The sequence below is a fragment of the Sinohyriopsis cumingii genome, chromosome 2 (assembly GCF_028554795.1).
Source record: "Sinohyriopsis cumingii isolate HCF-2022 chromosome 2, ASM2855479v2, whole genome shotgun sequence".
Taxonomy (NCBI): Eukaryota; Metazoa; Mollusca; class Bivalvia; order Unionida; family Unionidae; genus Sinohyriopsis; species Sinohyriopsis cumingii.
In genome coordinates, this window is record NC_142962.1 from 112,151,941 (window position 1) to 112,170,992 (window position 19,052).

Below are 19,052 nucleotides of genomic sequence, written 5' to 3' on the forward strand. Positions count from 1 at the left end.
AACTCTCACAGGCTGACACATCAGCACAGTAAAGTTTGTCATAGTCTGTAAAAACAAGATTCTCAAGCTTGAAAATTATTTTCTTTTTATTGTGATATTATAAGCAGCTAAGAATGTAATTCTGATATGCATCAAATTAATGAGCATGTGCTATTTTCCTTTCTATCCTTTCAAAAGTCAGGGACTTCCAAGTTCATGCCAGCTGAGATTTTCAGAAACAGGCTGTTGATTCGTGAATTCCATGAGAGAAGAGTGCAGGCCTCATCCTGAGAACTTAGGTGAACCCAACCCTTCTATTCCAAGTTTTAATCCATGATAACAAGACCTTCAATGGTCAGTGTCTTGTTCATATACTAATATAAACCTTTGTTCCACAAAGATAAGAGATTTTAATTTTGTTGCTTTTTTTCTGGTTTGGCTCTTCATTGCACAGCAATGGATGCTAAAGTGGGACACATGAAATATGCTGATTCATTTATTCTGAACTTATATAATTGGCTACAACATGGTTGAAGCTACAAAGTGACCCTATACTTTTCACTGGAGCAAATAAAACTTTTGACCAGGACAAAAAGGTGTGTAAAATCTACTGTGAATTGAGTTATTATTTATGGAAGTTTTGCATACTAAAAATTTTATTATTATGTATTTTAAAAAAATACACTAACCATACTTTTTCCCTCACAACAGATAAAATGTGATTCCCATGGTAATTTGCTTTCCAATAAGATTCGGTATACCATACCTGGCTACTGTATGATGCTATTCAAAGGATGCCATATTTACTACAACCTGGTAATGGTTTCAAAACAATGTGATGTCTTTAAATTGCATACCAAATTAGTAAGGCAGAAAATGATAGTAGTTATAAGATGAACTAATATGGCAGATCATCCAAAAGCAACATCAGTATAATAATAATAATAATGAGGACTTTGTATAGCGCCTAATCTTTAGAAGCTCTAAACGCTTTACAACATTAGACAACACCTATAAGATAAAAAACATATAACGATATGATTACAAAAACAAACACCATGAAATTAGAAAACATTAAAAAAACAAAAAAAAATATGCTGAGAATATTTAAGGTAGGAAACATTATTAGGTCTTTAAGTTTGTTCTTGCAGTCAAAATAAGTGAGTTTTGAGAGCCCTCTTGAATGTGATTACTGTGTCTTTGTGTCTAAGTTCAGTGGGCAATTCATTTATGTACTGGCAGCCAAAATTTCAACTTAGAAATTCTGTGTGGATTTTATAACCAATAGATAGATCTTTATAAAACTAAAAGAACAAAACAAAGATTACATGTCTACCTCGTCTGGTTCAAAAGTTATGGGTAAAAATATTCTTCATAAAATGCAGAGATTTTCTTCAAATTTGTCAAATTGCATAAATGGCCAAATTAAGTAGTTGATATTATCGAAACTAATTGCAGTTTAAGCCTGGAACTTTCCAGATCTCTTACATTCTATACAGAGACATTGCTCAATTTTTTTAGGAACTCAATTATCGGAAATAACAATGTAGCAGACCCCCCATATTAACGATCTTCACTAAACTGGACAGCGGCAAATACAGCCGCAAATATTACAAATTCAATATCTTGGCCATTTATTTATCAATTTTTAAAATTTAAGGTGTATTGTGTTCAGATTGCTGTAATCTATCTAATGATTCTATATTCTGTGGATTTAAAAGAATTTTAAAAAAAACATCTCCCTACCCCCTGGGCAGAACTTACATGACGTCAACATACAACCACACAAAAAAGTAAAATCTGCACAACCAATAACAAAATTTTATTGAAATATAAAAATTCATGTTATATAACAAATTCAATATCAAAATGTCATGTCTGTTTGGAAAATTCCCAGTCAGCTTTGCATAATATCAAAATCTCAATAAAACAAATACTGCAGGAAAACTTTAAGAAACAACAAAACATCTGATTCAGAAATTGATTCTAAATTTGCTTCTGCAGCAGCTGTCAGCGCATGATGCATCTCCTTCTGCAAATCTGTATGCCTAAAATCATCTTGACATGAGGCTGAGCAAATCTTTTCAAAAAGTTCTTTAATTTGATCAGAAGTGACCGGAAATTTACTTTTAAGCTGATGGAGCTGGATCACAAAACTTGAAGGTGATGACATCTTGCTCTTGATGCTCAAAGGCTATTTTTCTCCTTTGCCCTTTTTTATCAACCATGTAGACATACGGTGGAAGTCTTCATTCTCTGTAAAAGTGCAAAACAGCACAGTTAATAATTTATAAGACCTGTATCAGTGCAAGATTTGGGAAACTGATTTTTTTTCTTCCACAGTTTGAAACTTAAACATTGCAAACAAAAATTATCAAACTTTTAATATTTTTTTTGTGTATATTCTAGATTGAGATCTTCAGGTGGTAGAATTTTAAATGTTTAACTTTGTGAGCATATTTTATTTTATTTTACTTTACCAAAAAACGTTTTGATATATTTATACATAATACCAAATCATGACATTAAATGATTGATTGCTAGATTGGGAGGATGGAAATGTGTTTTTTATTTATTTTTCTAGCAAAGAAACAGACAGACATACAGAGATTAATTACTAGTTGTGTATGATAACAGTATAAAAGTGTTGATTTCCCAGAGAGACCAACTAAAAATAACAACGAAACTTCGACCAAGAAAAATATTTGGATGAAAACAACAGAACGAAGAAATACATCGTAACAGAAACCTACTTCCGGTTTATAAACGTCCAATAACTGTGAGGAAATGAGCAAAAAAAAACAAAATATTTATGAACAGAATGATTAATTATTCACTCATTTTACTAATTCATCGAATCAATATAGGTAGTTACTATTTATTAAAATTAAATCACTCTCGCAGTCTCGGAATGCAATATAGGTTAACATATGGTAATTGTGAACTTCCTGTCGCAGTATACACGCATTTTATAGAAGAGTATCTTATTTAATCCATTAAAATTAAAATAAAAGAAATGCATAAAAATATTCATGAATGTTTGGAAAAGCAAGAAAAACAATACTTACCAATGTGCTTTGCAATTTCTCACAAACGAGACCAAAATCTGGACCACCTGTCAATGAGATGTCAGCCATTTCATTCGGAATCACCTCACAGGGCGTGACTCGAGATATTTGAATATGACCTTGCGGTTTACACGCTTGCGATTGGCTGCCTTTAATAAGATCTCGAAGCTGCTGGGCCCTGGTATGCAAAAGAACACTGTCCATATGACTTTGTTTTCATAGTGGGAATAATGAGTATATGATTGTCAGAAAAGGAGCGTAAGTATCTTGCTGGTGTGTACACATGGGTGAGGTTGGATAGGTGTGTTGGACTGGAGTCCGACAGTGAAACATAGCACAGAGAACAAGTTTTGTGTTTGATTCTGGATCGAATGGATAGCCAGTGTAGGATACAGAGCAGGGGGGAGGTGTGCTCTGATCGCAATACTCTAAGTATGATCCGAGCAGCTGTGTTTTGAACTTTTTGAAGTTTCTTGAGCAGATATTGAGATGAACCAGACAGAATTGAGTTACAATAGTCCAGTCTTGAAAGTACTAATGAACACACAAGTGATTTAGTGGCATCAACTGAAAGATATTTGTGAATTGAGCTGATTCATCTCACCTCAAGATATACAACCTTGCATATGTTCATGACATGTTGGTGCAATGTGAGAGTACTGTCCAGAGTAACACCTAGGTTTCGTATTGATTGTGTGAATTTAATGTTGGTGTTGCTGATATTTATTGTTTGAGGTAAAGGATGTGAATGAGAAAGTTTTTGTGTTGTGATCAGAATGGCCTCAGTTTGATGTAAAACTCTATTTCACATAAGCATCTACCATAAAATTCAGTAATTCTTGTATTAAATTTGTTTAAGGAAACGTACAAAAATTCGTCTTTAATACGTTGAAAAAGTGTTGGGAGTGAATCACACCTGGATGTTCCAATGATAAATAACCCCAGTTTAGCACCCCACCACCACCTCTTTCTGGGTGAAGGTGGAAGGGTATTAACCCTTTACCTCATGCAAGCGTCTTTGGACGCCTTTACTCAATTTGCATGGAGGCGCCTTTTGATGCCTTTACTCCATTCACATGGAAGTGCCTTTTGACACCTGCTGTAAACACTTGCTGTAAACATCAGCCATTTTGAGCTGGTTTTCATAGCACCACCTTCGGGGAAAACACCCCTATTAGATACTACATCCATTTCTGCAAATGACAATTACGTCAGATCACATGGTCGCTATGTATGCACTGGTCGATATCTGCTTTTTAAAGTAACTGGGTCGTAATCTCCACTCTCCAAAATGGCAGTCACAGATTTCATTCAGTACGTACGAAGTTTTAAACATTAGAATAACAACTATGAAAAATTCAATAACTTAGGTAAAGGCTCTGATATTGATGTTACAAAGGCAGCAATTAGTTTTTATAAATTATCAAATTCAGATGACTTAGTGATGTAGACGCAGATGAAAAACATGTAAATTTCGAGTATGGGAAATGGCAGCTACGGTTGGTCACGCGGCCTCACTGACATGACGGTGAACGAGTTCTGTCTCAATTTTAAAGCACATAAAAAAATTCTTCCGTGAAAAATAATTACACAGCTATAACAATCGGACTTTACCCTTAAATTTATCCACATATAATAGATGGATACCAAAAATGTAAAATGGTTAAAACTGCTGTTAAATGTAACATACACTACACTGCTTAACAGTTCACAGGCAGACCTATGCGTATGCAGTCGACTAGGTAACAGGTGTTCTATTGATAGCGTGCTGCACTTTGTCACTATGCTCTATGAGGTAAAGGGTTAATAAATGAACCTTTGCATTTCAATGGCAAATTAAAACATTATCAAGAAAATAACTTTGAATAGTCAAGTAATGCACGTGAAAACATGCATAACCCTATCATGCATATTAGGGTTGACGTTTAACATGCATGGCCATATCATGTATATTTGGGTCCATGTCTTACGTGCATGGTCCTATCATGTATATTAGAGTTGACGTCTTACATGCATGGCCCTATCATGTATATTAGGGTCAATGTCTTACACGCATGGCCCTATCATGTATATTAGGGTTGATGTCTTACATGCATGACCCTATCATGTATATTAGGGTCAATGTCTTACATGCATGGCCCCATCATGTATATTAGGGTCGACGTCTTACATGCATGGCCCTATCATGTATATTAGGGTCGACGTCTTACATGCATGGCCCTATCATGTATATTAGGGTCCATGTCTTACATGCATGGCCCTATCATATATATTAGGGTCGACGTCTTACATGCATGGCCCTATCATGTATATTAGGGTCGATGTCTTACATGCATGGCCCTATAATGTATATTAGGGTCGATGTCTTACATGCGTGGCCCTATCATGTATATTAGGGTCGACGTCTTACATGCATGGCCCTATCATGTATATTAGGGTCGACGTCTTACATGCATGGCCCTATCATGTATATTAGGGTCCATGTCTTACATGCATGGCCCTATAATGTATATTAGGTCGACGTCTTACATGCGTGGCCCTATCATGTATATCAGGTTCGATGTCCCTATCATGTATATTGGATTCGATGTCTTACATGCATGGCCCTATCATGTATATTAGGGTCGATGTCTTACATGCATGACCCTATCATGTATATTAGGGTCCATGTCTTACATGCATGGTTCTATCATGCATATTAGGGTCGATGTCTTACATGCATGGCCCTATCATGTATATTAGGGTTGACGTCTCACATGCATGACCATATCATGTATATTAGGGTTGATGTCTTACACGCATGGCCCTATCATGTATATTAGGGTTGACATCTTACATGCATGACCATATGATGTATATTAGGGTCGACGTCTTACATGCATGGCCCTATCATGTATATTAGGGTCGATGTCTTACATGCATGACCATATCATGTATATTAGGGTCGACGTCTTACATGCATGACCCTATCATGTATATTAGGGTCCATGTCTTACATGCATGGTTCTATCATGTATATTAGGGTCAACGTCTTACATGCATGGCCCTATCATGTATATTAGGGTTGATGTCTCACATGCATGACCATATCATGTATATTAGGGTCGATGTCTTACACGCATAGCCCTATCATGTATATTAGGGTTGACATCTTACACGCATGGCCCTATCATGTATATCAGGGTTGACATCTTACATGCATGACCATATCATGTATATTAGGGTCGATGTCTGACATGCGTGGCCTTATCATGTATATTAGGGTCGATGTCTTACATGCATGGCCCTATCATGTATATTAGGGTCAATGTCTTACACGCATGGCCCTATCATGTATATTAGGGTAGATGTCTTACATGCGTGGCCCTATCATGTATATTAGGGTCAATGTCTTACACGCATGGCCCTATCATGTATATTAGGGTAGATGTCTTACATGCGTGGCCCTATCATGTATATTAGGGTCGACGTCTTACATGCATGGCCCTATCATGTATATTAGGGTCCATGTCTTACATGCATGGCCCTATCATATATATTAGGGTTGACGTCTTACATGCATGGCCCTATCATGTATATTAGGGTCTATGTCTTACATGCATGGCCCTATAATGTATATTAGGGTCGATGTCTTACATGCGTGGCCCTATCATGTATATTAGGGTCGATGTCTTACATGCATGGCCCTATCATGTATATTAGGGTCGACGTCTTACATGCATGGCCCTATAATGTATATTAGGTCGACGTCTTACATGCGTGGCCCTATCATGTATATCAGGTTCGATGTCCCTATCATGTATATTGGATTCGATGTCTTACATGCATGGCCCTATCATGTATATTAGGGTCGATGTCTTACATGCATGACCCTATCATGTATATTAGGGTCCATGTCTTACATGCATGGTTCTATCATGTATATTAGGGTCGATGTCTTACATGCATGGCCCTATCATGTATATTAGGGTTGACGTCTCACATGCATGACCATATCATGTATATTAGGGTTGATGTCTTACACGCATGGCCCTATCATGTATATTAGGGTTGACATCTTACATGCATGACCATATGATGTATATTAGGGTCGACGTCTTACATGCATGGCCCTATCATGTATATTAGGGTCGATGTCTTACATGCATGACCATATCATGTATATTAGGGTCGACGTCTTACATGCATGACCCTATCATGTATATTAGGGTCCATGTCTTACATGCATGGTTCTATCATGTATATTAGGGTCAACGTCTTACATGCATGGCCCTATCATGTATATTAGGGTTGACGTCTCACATGCATGACCATATCATGTATATTAGGGTCGATGTCTTACACGCATGGCCCTATCATGTATATCAGGGTTGACGTCTTACATGCATGACCATATCATGTATATTAGGGTCGATGTCTGACATGCGTGGCCTTATCATGTATATTAGGGTCGATGTCTTACATGCATGGCCCTATCATGTATATTAGGGTCAATGTCTTACACGCATGGCCCTATCATGTATATTAGGGTAGATGTCTTACATGCGTGGCCCTATCATGTATATTAGGGTCGACGTCTTACACGCATGGCCCTATCATGTATATTAGGGTCGACGTCTTACATGCATGGCCCTATCATGTATATTAGGGTCGATGTCTTACATGCGTGGCCCTATCATGTATATTAGGGTCGACGTCTTACATGCATGGCCCTATCATGTATATTAGGGTTGACATCTTACATGCATGACCATATGATGTATATTAGGGTCGACGTCTTACATGCATGGCCCTATCATGTATATTAGGGTCGATGTCTTACATGCATGACCATATCATGTATATTAGGGTCCATGTCTAACATGCATGACCATATCATGTATATTAGGGTTGATGTCTTACATGCATGACCATATCATGTATATTAGGGTTGATGTCTTACATGCATGGCCCTATCATGTATATTAGGGTCGACGTTTTACACACATGGCCCTATCATGTATATCAGGGTCGATGTCCCTATCATGTATATTGGGGTCGATGTCTTACATGCATAACCCTATCATGCATATTAGGGTCGATGTCTTACATGCATGGCCCTATCATGTATATTAGGGTTGACGTCTTACATGTATGGCCCAATTATATATATTAGGGTCGACGTCTTACATGCTTGGCCCTATCATGGATATCAGGGTCGATGTCCCTATCATGTATATTGGGGTCGATGTCTTACATGCATAACCCTATCATGTATATTAGGGTCAATGTCTTATATGCATGGCCCTATCATGTATATTAGGGTTGACGTCTTACATGTATGGCCCTATTATGTATATTAGGGTCGACGTCTTACATGCTTGGCCCTATCATGTATATCAGGGTCGATGTCCCTATCATGTATATTGGGGTCGATGTCTTACATGCATAACCCTATCATGTGTATTTGGGTCAATGTCTTACATGCACCCGTACAGAAATTTCTTATGGATTCCGTATGGAATACTTATGGAATCCGTATGGAATAGATATGGACTGAAAAACTTATGGAATCAGACAATTCATTCCATATCAATTCCATAAGAACTTCACAGCAAGTGAAAATTCCATATGGAATAAAGTTGCAACTTTAATCCATAAGCACTTTTTTCCATATGGAAAGCAGGCTCATGTATTATAGCATCATGGAAAATACTCTTTGAAGAATTAATAACCTAAACTATCTGATTAAAATATAAATATTGGTGGTTGTTTGTGTACCTGTATATGTCAGTGTAGCTGATGTGGAAGGATGAATATATACTCATAAATTTTAAAAAACACATGTATCTCAGTTTTCTTTAATTTATTTCCACAGATGTTTAAAAACAAAGACATGACCAAAAATGTAGGGAAAATGTAAACATGATCAGAAATTTAATATTAAAATACAAGCATAGATGAATCTTTGGTGCAAGGTGAATTTTGGGCTTGATCTAATGTTTATTCTGAAAAGTAATTTTTTTGGCTTCCTATTAAAATATGCTCTACAAAAATCATGCCCTAGTGAAAATGTGACTTAAATTTCAGCAAAATCAATGAACATTTCTTGACATTCACTCAAATGTCCATTTTCACTAAAATCATGGTATTTTAGGAGATTTTACCAAAATTTAAGAAAATATCAGTGAAATTTTGTGATTGAAATTTCACTGATTCTGCCAAAATTTCTGAAAATATTAGTGGGAATTTTTTATTGAAATTTCACTGAGAGTTTGTCAAAAATTCTAAAAATATAGTGATATTTTGTGATTGCAATATCACTGAAATTTTAGTTTAAAAAAATATAAATATGATATAATAAAATTTATTTTTGTTTCTTGTACAATTTGATTGATTTTCAGCAGCATTTATATTCCCTGTTTCTGATAGCTGTAATTGTATTGTTTATTTTGGGAACAATAACTTCTTTCCACATCTTTCTGTATTATATTTCTTTATCAAATTTTGTTATTGTTGTTGTTATATTTTTTTAAACTTAAACTGGATTTAACTGCCCTCAAACAAGTTTTCTTGTTTTCTGTTTTGAATCAGAATTTCGCTTTTCTCCTGACCTGAATCTGATTTTCCTCGTTATGGACCCTTTTTTTAATATCGTCTCTGAAACTTTTTTTAAATAATGCTCTATCCGGTCCCATTCCGCAATGGGCTTTCTAATAAGTATTTGTTCCATTTATTTTTTAAAGGATGATCATTGTAAAGAGCTTTCTGATTGGTCAAAATTTTGTACTTGTCCAATGAGTCGTTGCGTAACGGAAACTGACAGGAATGCTAAAAATGGTGATTCAAGCAAGATACGAGTTGGAATAACCATCTGAAAAATGTGCGGCAAAGAGAATAGCTTGAATCAAAGTTGATGGGAGCGCAATTGGTCAGTGTGTATGAAAACTGAACGCCAGGATTAGCATTTCGCTTTTTGTGCCATAACAGCTCTACAGTAGCAGCTAACATGCTAAATAGGACAAGGAATTGAACCAGGATGATTTCTAAGTTATATAACTCAAAACTGATTAACTTCCAGGATGAATTTAAGGAGGACAAAGTATAGATCACTGGTGGGAATTCTTGCGAAATACCCATGTCTATCAAAGATGGTCATATCTTTGCGGAATTTTCTTGGCCCACACGTAGAATCATCGTTCAATATCGTGAGGCATTATTGTGTATATTATCTAAATATTCTAGGTGTGTTGGAATTCAGTGTAAAATAAGAGTACTTCTATCATGATAAACATTTGTCACGCTGCTTATTGAACAAGGACTAATTCAAGAGACCACAACAGCATCATAGATTGTACATTAATCAAAAATCAAGTTGCAGTACAAGTGACATGGCAGGCTTTTAGCATTTCTTTTCATGTCTCAAATGGATGCTTTTCTGTAATTTTGCTTTATTTTCACAGTTGAATTTTTCAATGCAGATTAATATTTTATCTATGTTTATGTGTTCACAGATGCCAGTGCATATATTCTAGGCTTGATACTTTGATTTTTAAAATCACTTAATTATTTAGTGTCAAGCCAGATTCTTCACATCATGTTGTATATACTATAAATATTGTACATAACAGATAGGCCTCAAGGTAGATTAGTTCTGCAATTAGGTTACCTTCTCTAAATAAAGTCATTATTATTATTAATTTTATTATTATTATTAATTCCCATATCTCTTGCCTTGGATGTCATATAATTACAACATCTGTAAAAAAAATCATGCAAACTTAATATCACCTTGGTTAATAAAGTCCTGTTCAAGTCATATTCATTATTAATCTGAAACCTTCTGAAATGCATGAAAAACTTCTGAAACTTCAGTAAAATGCTATACAATGATCAAAATTGTAGTGAAATCTCACAAACGTTTTAGTAAAATATTTGTGAAATCTCACCAGACTTTTCAGTGAAATGAAAAAGACTTAAGTGATGCCATCATGGATTGGGCTTTGTATGCAAGAAAGAAAATGAGGACAAGAAAAACCTAATCTTATTTGATAATGTCTGTCAAAATAAAATTTATATCCATTTTAAAAATTATGGTTAAATATTCATCATTGATTCCCAATAATGTCTAAGAATCATTAGGCAGTTTAATAGAAATATGAAGCAGACTTTTTTATGGTTTAGACAGAAAGTACTTAAAAAACCCGTCTGAAATCCGCCTTAAGTATGCCTGGAAATTTTTGTACGGGATGAACTATTACCAAATTCCATATGAACTCTTTACAAATTCCATATGGCACATTTACAAATTCCATATGGTATATTTGCCAACTCCATATGGACTATTCACAAAATCCATATGGAATGTTACCAAATTCCATATGGATTATTCACACATTCCATATGGATTATTGCCAAATTCCATATGGAATTTTAATTTTATTCCATATGGACAACCTACAGATCTCATGGACTAATTAGCATATTCCATGAGATGTTCCATACGGAGTCCATAACATTTCCATATGGATACACTGAAATCCATAAGAGTGCTTTAACTATAGAATATAAATGTCCATATGGATATTTCTGTAAAAGTACGTATGGATTCCATATCCATTCCATGTGGAAAATTTCGTACGGGCATGGCCCTATCATGTGTATTAGGGTCAATGTCTTACATGCATGGCCCTATCATGTATATTAGGGTCGATGTCTTACATGCATGGCCCTATCATGTATAATAAGATCGATGTCTTACATAGTAAGACTATAGTACCATTCGCGCTGGCAAAGGCAAACAAATTGGATGTGTTGATCTAGTCTGCAAGTTTTAAACAGTTTTTTTTTCTACCTAAATGCAACAGTTCTTGGGAAATTGCCTTCCCAATTCCTGTTCCGCCTCCTGTTACAACTGCCACTTTGTTTTTGAACAAACCCGGCCTGAAAATGCTTGACACTTTTTGTGCTGCGGAGGCCGCCATCTTGTCTTGAAATCTCCGGAAACAAGAAACTCATGTGATTTGGGAGAACTAGAATTTCTTAAAATAAAGCTTTATTCAGGTCAAAAATGTGTCCTTGGTTCAAACTTGTTTAGCATTAAAAATGATAAATAATTTTATAAAAGATATGATAATTTATTGTGTAAGAATGTATATTCATCCCAATGTAAAATGTGGTTTAAACGATACTAGTAATGCTCCCTCAAATATATCACATGATCCATTTTGGTCAAAATGGCTGCGCCCATGTCCCCTAAAGTTGCCAGTGTTTTTCGGCCTGCCTTGTTTAAAGGAAGGGTTGCTATTGTGACTGGAGGAGGGACAGGCATCGGCAAAGCGATTACACAAGAGCTTCTGCATTTAGGTCTTCTGTTTGAGAAAGAAAAATAATAATGTAAAACAGTTACCCCATGTTGTTAGCCCCATTGCAGAAAGGTCACCTCCCAATCACGGGCCATCATGTTTGAGACTAAACTAATATTTCTTCTTTTTTTTTTAACCATAGTTTGATGTTTCCCTTCAGGAGAGATCACCCTTTGTATGAGGCTGGCTTTGCAGTTGTAGTGAAAAATAGGTTGCACTACAAGGGTGGGGGCAATTTATCTATTTAAAAATGTTTGTGTGAAGTTCATGCTTTAGCTCTGACACTGGATTTCAGCTCTGCATTGCTTCTGATTTCATATGATACATGTTTGTATGTATTTCAGTTGCATATGGTCTGTTAAATGAATAGCTAGAATGTTTCACTTTTAATTTACTAAACTGTACACTATAAAATAGAGCCTAATTAAAATGGAAGCGATAAAAAACACAGAGCTAAATCAGATATAATACAGTGATACAAAACACAAAGAGCTAGACTAGAGTTATGATACAGTGATACCATAAATACAGCTGGAGTAGATATAATATATTGACACAAAACACCGAGCTATAGTAGATATGATACAGTGATACAAAACACAGATTGAGTAGATATGATACAAAACACACTGAGCTAGAGTAGATATGATACAGTGATACAAAACAGCTTGAGTAGATATAATACATTGACACAATACACAAACAGAGCTAGAGTACTGTGATCCAAAACACACAGAACTAGAGTAGATATGATACAGTGATACAAAACTCGCAGCTTTAGTAGATATGATAGTGTGATACAAAACACACAGCTAGAGTAGATACAATACAGTAACAAAAAACACACAGAGCTATAGTAGATATGATACACTGATAAAAAAAAACAGCAGGAGAAGAACTGGTGCAGTGATAAAACACCTAGAGAGCTAGAGTAGATATGATACAGTGATACAAAACACACAGAGCTAGAGTAGATATGATACAGTGATACAAAACACACAGAGCTAGAGTAGATATGATACAGTGATACAAAACACAGAGCTAGAGTAGATATGATACAGTGATACAAAACACAGAGCTAGAGTAGATATGATACAGTGATACAAAACACACAGAGCTAGAGTAGATATGATACAGTGATACAAAACACATAGAGCTAGAGTAGATATGATACAGTGATACAAAACGCACAGAGCTAGAGTAGATATGATACAGTGATACAAGACACAAAGACAGTAGATACAATATAATGTTGGAGTAAAAGAAACTATTGAGATGTTTTCCTTAATGATAACTTACTTTCTCTTTAACTGTGGTTCTATAAAGTTACAATTTGAGAGTGTAAATGCAGAGTGGAGTCTTAGAGTCTGGGATCTGGGTCTAGTGGAAGGAGCTGTGTGTATGTTGGTTTTATCATATGTTTTTTTTTCGTGTCTCTTAGGTCAGTCATTGCTGCCATATATCACTATATAGTTTTGAAATCATATATTACAATATACATGGGTCATGCTACAAGTCAAGGTGGACAACAAAGTCACCTGAAAAATGTAAACTTTGCCTTCTTTTCTTAAGAAAGTGTAAACGACTTCACTCTTTTTTTTTTAAACATAAAAATGAGTGGCTGTAGCTTATGACTTTTGAGATGTTCACTCTCGCTGTAGCCAGGAAGTGCTGGCAGTGTTGTAACCCAAGGTGAAATGTAAGCAGTGTTGATTCTGATTAGCTTATGGTGACAAAGAAACTCTTGCATTTCACATGCATGTTTTAATAGCTAACTGACCATCAACCAAAACAATATATCACTTCTCGATTTCCTGAAGAAGGCCTAATGAACTTTGATGAAAATATACCAAATTCTGTTTCAAAATTTAAATATCAATATGTAAATAGTCATTTTTTCTTAAAAAATATAATTGGTGAAGAGCAATTTCTGATTTATTTCTCTTTTAAAAATGGAGAGTTTAATGGCTGCTTCTGCATTATTTTCTTTGCAAAATCATATTGAAACCATAAGTGAACCTGAAATGGCAGATATCACTCTATCTTTGATATACCACTTCATTAGATCGTATTCATTATTAATTGAGTAAATAGGTTAAGGAAAATATATAATTTAATGAAAACAAAGTTTAAATAATATGTGATAGAAGATTTAACCTAAATATTTAATCAGGTTGGTCAGAAACATGGGACAGTACAATGTTGTGGAATTTTAAGAAAATGATGTTATGTCAACGTTGTTTTCTGAAAATTCATTTTCGTGAAAATACATAAAATATATATATTAGTGAAGCAAGCACGAATTAACCAATGAATGTACATGTAATTATTAACATTATGTAGGCAAATAATAAAACCATAAATATGCAGTCCTATAATGAAGCTAGTAGTTATGTTAAGAAAATCTAAAAATAGAAACACTGACTAGTGCGTGTCTTTGGATGTGTTCGGTTGGGGGGAAAAAAGGGTCCAGTTCAGTCATATACTGACTTTAATGTTTTAATGTGTTGTCTATGAATAGTTAAAGTAATGTTTTAATGTCTTGTCCATGAATAGTTAAAGTAATGTTTTAATGTGTTGTCTATGAATAGTTAAAGTAATGTTTTAATGTGTTGTATATCAATAGTTAATGTAATGTTTTAATGTGTTGTCTATGAATAGTTAAAGTAATGTTTTAATGTGTTGTCTATGAATAGTTTAAGTAATGTTTTAATGTGTTGTATATGAATAGTTAAAGTAATGTTTTAATGTGTTGTCTATGAATAGTTAAAGTAATGTTTTAATGTGTTTTCTATGAACCAGTTATATTAATGTTCTTATGATGTAGTATATGAACAGTTAAAGTAATGTTTTAATGTGTTGTATATGAATAGTTATATTAATGTTCTTATGATGTAGTATATGAACAGTTAAAGTAATGTTTTATCAGGAGCAATGAAATCAGGATGAAGAGTATGGTCTGAAGTCACTTGTGCATTTGCTCCAAAGTACATGCTGTAGGGGTTGTTTCAAAAGTATGTTCAAAATCCTCATAACTGCAATTTTACACAAAACTTTAAAAATAAAATAAAATAATTAAGTGGTAGTTTATTAAACATTTTATCGACTTGCAATTACAAGACTCCAGTCTTATTACTGCTATCATTTAAAATTAATTACAATATATAGTTTCTGCTGTGCCTTTTTAATTCACATGGCCAAAATACACTGCATTTACTGCAATCCAAATACACATATAATATTGAAAGTATGAATACAATGGGAATGAATATAATATTTTTTATACACGTACAAAATGTGTTGATAATAAACATACAACACATATTTTTCAACTTAAAAAAAAGTTTTTTTTTAAAACTATGTTAAATGCATACTGAGAAAAGGAGGACAATATTCAAATAAGAAAACACAACTATATACATTTACTGTATTGCATTTCTTGCTTTGCTCCACCTCCGTGTTTCGTTTCTACTTCTCCCTGTTTTGCTTCCACTCTCCTGTTCTTTCCAAAAGGAGAAGTCACTTAATTAACCATTAATACATGTGTTTCACAGTGTTAATTAACCATTAATACATGTATTGCACAGTGTTAATTAACCATTAAAACTTGTATAGAACAGTGTTAATTAACAATTTAAACATGTGTAGCACAGTGTTAATTAACCATTAACACATATTACACAGTGTTAATTAACCATTAATACATGTGTAGCAGTGTTAATTAAGCATTAAAACACCTTAGATTCAGATTTGTATTAATTTTGTTTTCATGGCAAGTTTCATGTCCTGACATCTACCTAAGTGTTTTGACAGCTACTTTAGTGTTCTGACATCTACCCAGTGTTTTGACATCTACCCTAGTGTTTTGACATCTACCCTAGCGTTTTGACATCTGCCCTAGTGTTTTGACATCTTTCCTAGTGTATGATATATACCCTAGTGTTTTGACATCTACCCTAGTGTTTTGACATCTACCCTAGTGTTTTGACATCTTTCCTAGTGTATCATATATACCCTAGTGTTTTCACATCTACACTAGTGTTTTGACATCTTTCCTAGTGTATGATATATACCCTAGTGTTTTGACATCTACCCAGTGTTTTGACATCTACCCTAGTGTTTTGACATCTGCCCTAGCGTTTTGACATCTTTCCTAGTGTATGATATATACCCTAGAGTTTTCACATCTACACTAGTGTTTTGACATCTACCCTAGTGTTTTGACATCTACCCAGTGTTTTGACAGTGGTGAAGCAGGTGGCACTCTAACATAAATGAAGGAAACAGTATCTGGAATAGTTTTTGTCACCATTCTTCTTGATTAATTACAAACAATTATAAAACTTCCATTGTTAATGGCAGGACCATAATTAGGGCTGTTATGAGTACAGCATGCCAAGTCAGATGGCTTAATGTACAGTCCTAACCAGAGTCAACATGCCAAGTCAGATGACTTCATGTACACTCCTCACCCAACTCAACATGCCAAGTCAGATAGCTTCATGTACAATCCTCACCCAAGTCAACATGCCAAGTGAGTTGACTTCATGTAAAAATAAACACTCCTCTCCCAAGTTGAAATTAACATCATCTTTTATGCTAACCCTTAGCCATATCTTAGAAAAGCTATTGACAATTGTGCCTGCCTTGACTTTTGTGCAACATTCCACTGAAGTCAAGTCTTTATTAAAGAAAGACCATTTAATTAGGGAGAGACCATTTAATTGAATGAGGTGGTTTGGAGTTAAAGCTTGAAAACAATTATCTTGTTCTGATTTGTCTTTTATGAAAGGATATTATTCCATCCATCATTTTGCTTGAAACAAAATGTATCTTGTGATTAAATTGAAAAATATCCCAGTCGGAGAGAACATTCTAGTCTCAAAAATGAAATTGTCAGACCCTTACAGCCTTACAGTATGCATATAGTCAGAATTGAACTAGTTCAAACATGTGTATATTCAGCGTTTTGACTGCCATTAGGGACTAAGCACATGGTCTAAATTTCAGTGTAAATTCACTGTTTTGTGTTGTGTTTTTTGTGTTTATTTCCTTTAAATAGAAGCAGTTGTCACTTGAAATTTAATTGTCCATACCTCAGAGGATAACTTTTCTTTGTAACTATTGTTAAATTTATGCTGCGTAAGAGCAGCTCAGGATGGCATGCCTTCTATCAAGTTATTGCATAAGTTTGTTGAGATTTCTTTAAATGAAGTACAGCAAAAGAAATTGATAACCCATTTCTAAATTTGCACTTTTGAAACTGATTTTTGTATTATTTTAAATATATGATCCAAATGAAGATAACATATTGGTACAATAGTATCAGTCTGTAAATCACTCTTGAAATTTCTTTCCATGGCAGTCTTTATTCAGTGTCCATTCAAATGTCCATCAGATAAGTTGACCAACCCATCGATGATGAACTTCCCATCAGTGTGCCTCCATGGAATGTCAGCGATTTATAGATATTTATCCCTCCACCACAAAGCAAAGTGGTGAGGATTAAGTCCCCCATAGTAAAGTGTCTGGAATTGAAAAATTGCATTGACTGTACTGTATAATGTTTGGTACAGTACATAATATAGCACAGTACATGCAAAACACACAGTGTCTGGTACAGTACATAGAACATTACAGTACATACAGTGCATGAAATGTTTGGTACTGTACAAAGCACAGTACAGTACATACAATAAATGGGCATGGGGGTAATTTTTGGAAAAAGGGGTGTATGTAATACAAAAATCTTCACACATTATGAAGATTGCTAATATATTCTCACTGAATGTTTGTACCTGTGTTTTGATTTCAGGATGCAAAGTGATGATAGCATCCAGAAATGAAGAGAGACTGAAGGCTGCAGCCAAACTGATGCAGGATCAACTTGCATGCAACACCTCAGCAGAATTAGCACATATGCAATGCAATATTAGAAAAGAGGAGCAGGTAGGGAGTGCAAATAATAATTGCTTGTAGAAAAATTGTCATATTAAAATACATGCCATAACCATTTATTATTTGTTCTTGAAGAGGACAAATGTAATTCAGTATTAAAAGTAATTGTCAATAAGAAATGTCAAACACCTAAGATGTAACACTCAATCCAGCATTTTTGGTAAATGAGACTCCATGTTGCCATCTACTCTATATTGTATCACATATCCGTCATCATAATACAGAAAAACCTGTCACAGTGGACAACTCCACAATAAGGACAGTTCTTAATGCTATAGTGGACACTCCTATACAAATGATACTGGCAATGTGATAGCTGATATATCCAAACAAAAGATATCTGGTAAAGATAGCCACCTTAGATACCGAGATATAAAGAATATCTAGTAATACAAGTTGTAGTGGACACTGACATACAAGTTGTAGTGGACACTGACATACAATTTGTAGTGGACACTGACATACAAGTTGTAGTGGATACTGACATACAAGGGAAATATGGTAATAAATATCTAGTAATACAAGTTTTAGTGGACAATGACATACAGGTTGTAGTGGACACTGACATACAAGTTGTAGTGGGCACTGACATACAAGGGAAATATGGTAATAAATATCTAGTAATACAAGTTGTAGTGGGCACTGACATACAAGGGAAATATGGTAATAAATATCTAGTAATACAAGTTGTAGTGGACACTGA

The 19,052-nt window shown here is 34.7% G+C and overlaps 2 protein-coding genes across 3 annotated transcripts in view; one reads left to right on the plus strand and one right to left on the minus strand.

Moving 5' to 3' along the window:
- Positions 1–12,023, minus strand: part of LOC149805620 (peroxisomal trans-2-enoyl-CoA reductase-like) — a 56,436-nt gene extending 44,413 nt beyond the window's left edge. Inside the window, exon 1 of the mRNA XM_089950257.1 lies at positions 11,881–12,023. Within this exon, the coding sequence (XP_089806383.1) occupies positions 11,881–12,010 (130 nt within the window). The 5' untranslated portion in view covers positions 12,011–12,023. The remainder of the gene's footprint in view (positions 1–11,880) is intronic.
- Positions 12,024–12,256: 233 nt separating this feature from the next.
- LOC149805621 (peroxisomal trans-2-enoyl-CoA reductase-like) overlaps positions 12,257–19,052 on the plus strand; it is a 38,569-nt gene continuing 31,773 nt past the window's right edge. The window contains exons 1-2 of one of the 2 annotated variants that reach the window (XM_089950258.1): positions 12,257–12,392; positions 18,207–18,340. In XM_089950258.1, the coding sequence (XP_089806384.1) occupies positions 12,263–12,392; positions 18,207–18,340 (264 nt within the window). In that variant the 5' untranslated portion in view covers positions 12,257–12,262. Of the gene's footprint in view, positions 12,393–12,481; positions 12,617–18,206; positions 18,341–19,052 lie in introns of those variants that run through there. The other variant, XM_089950259.1, reaches the window with a different exon arrangement.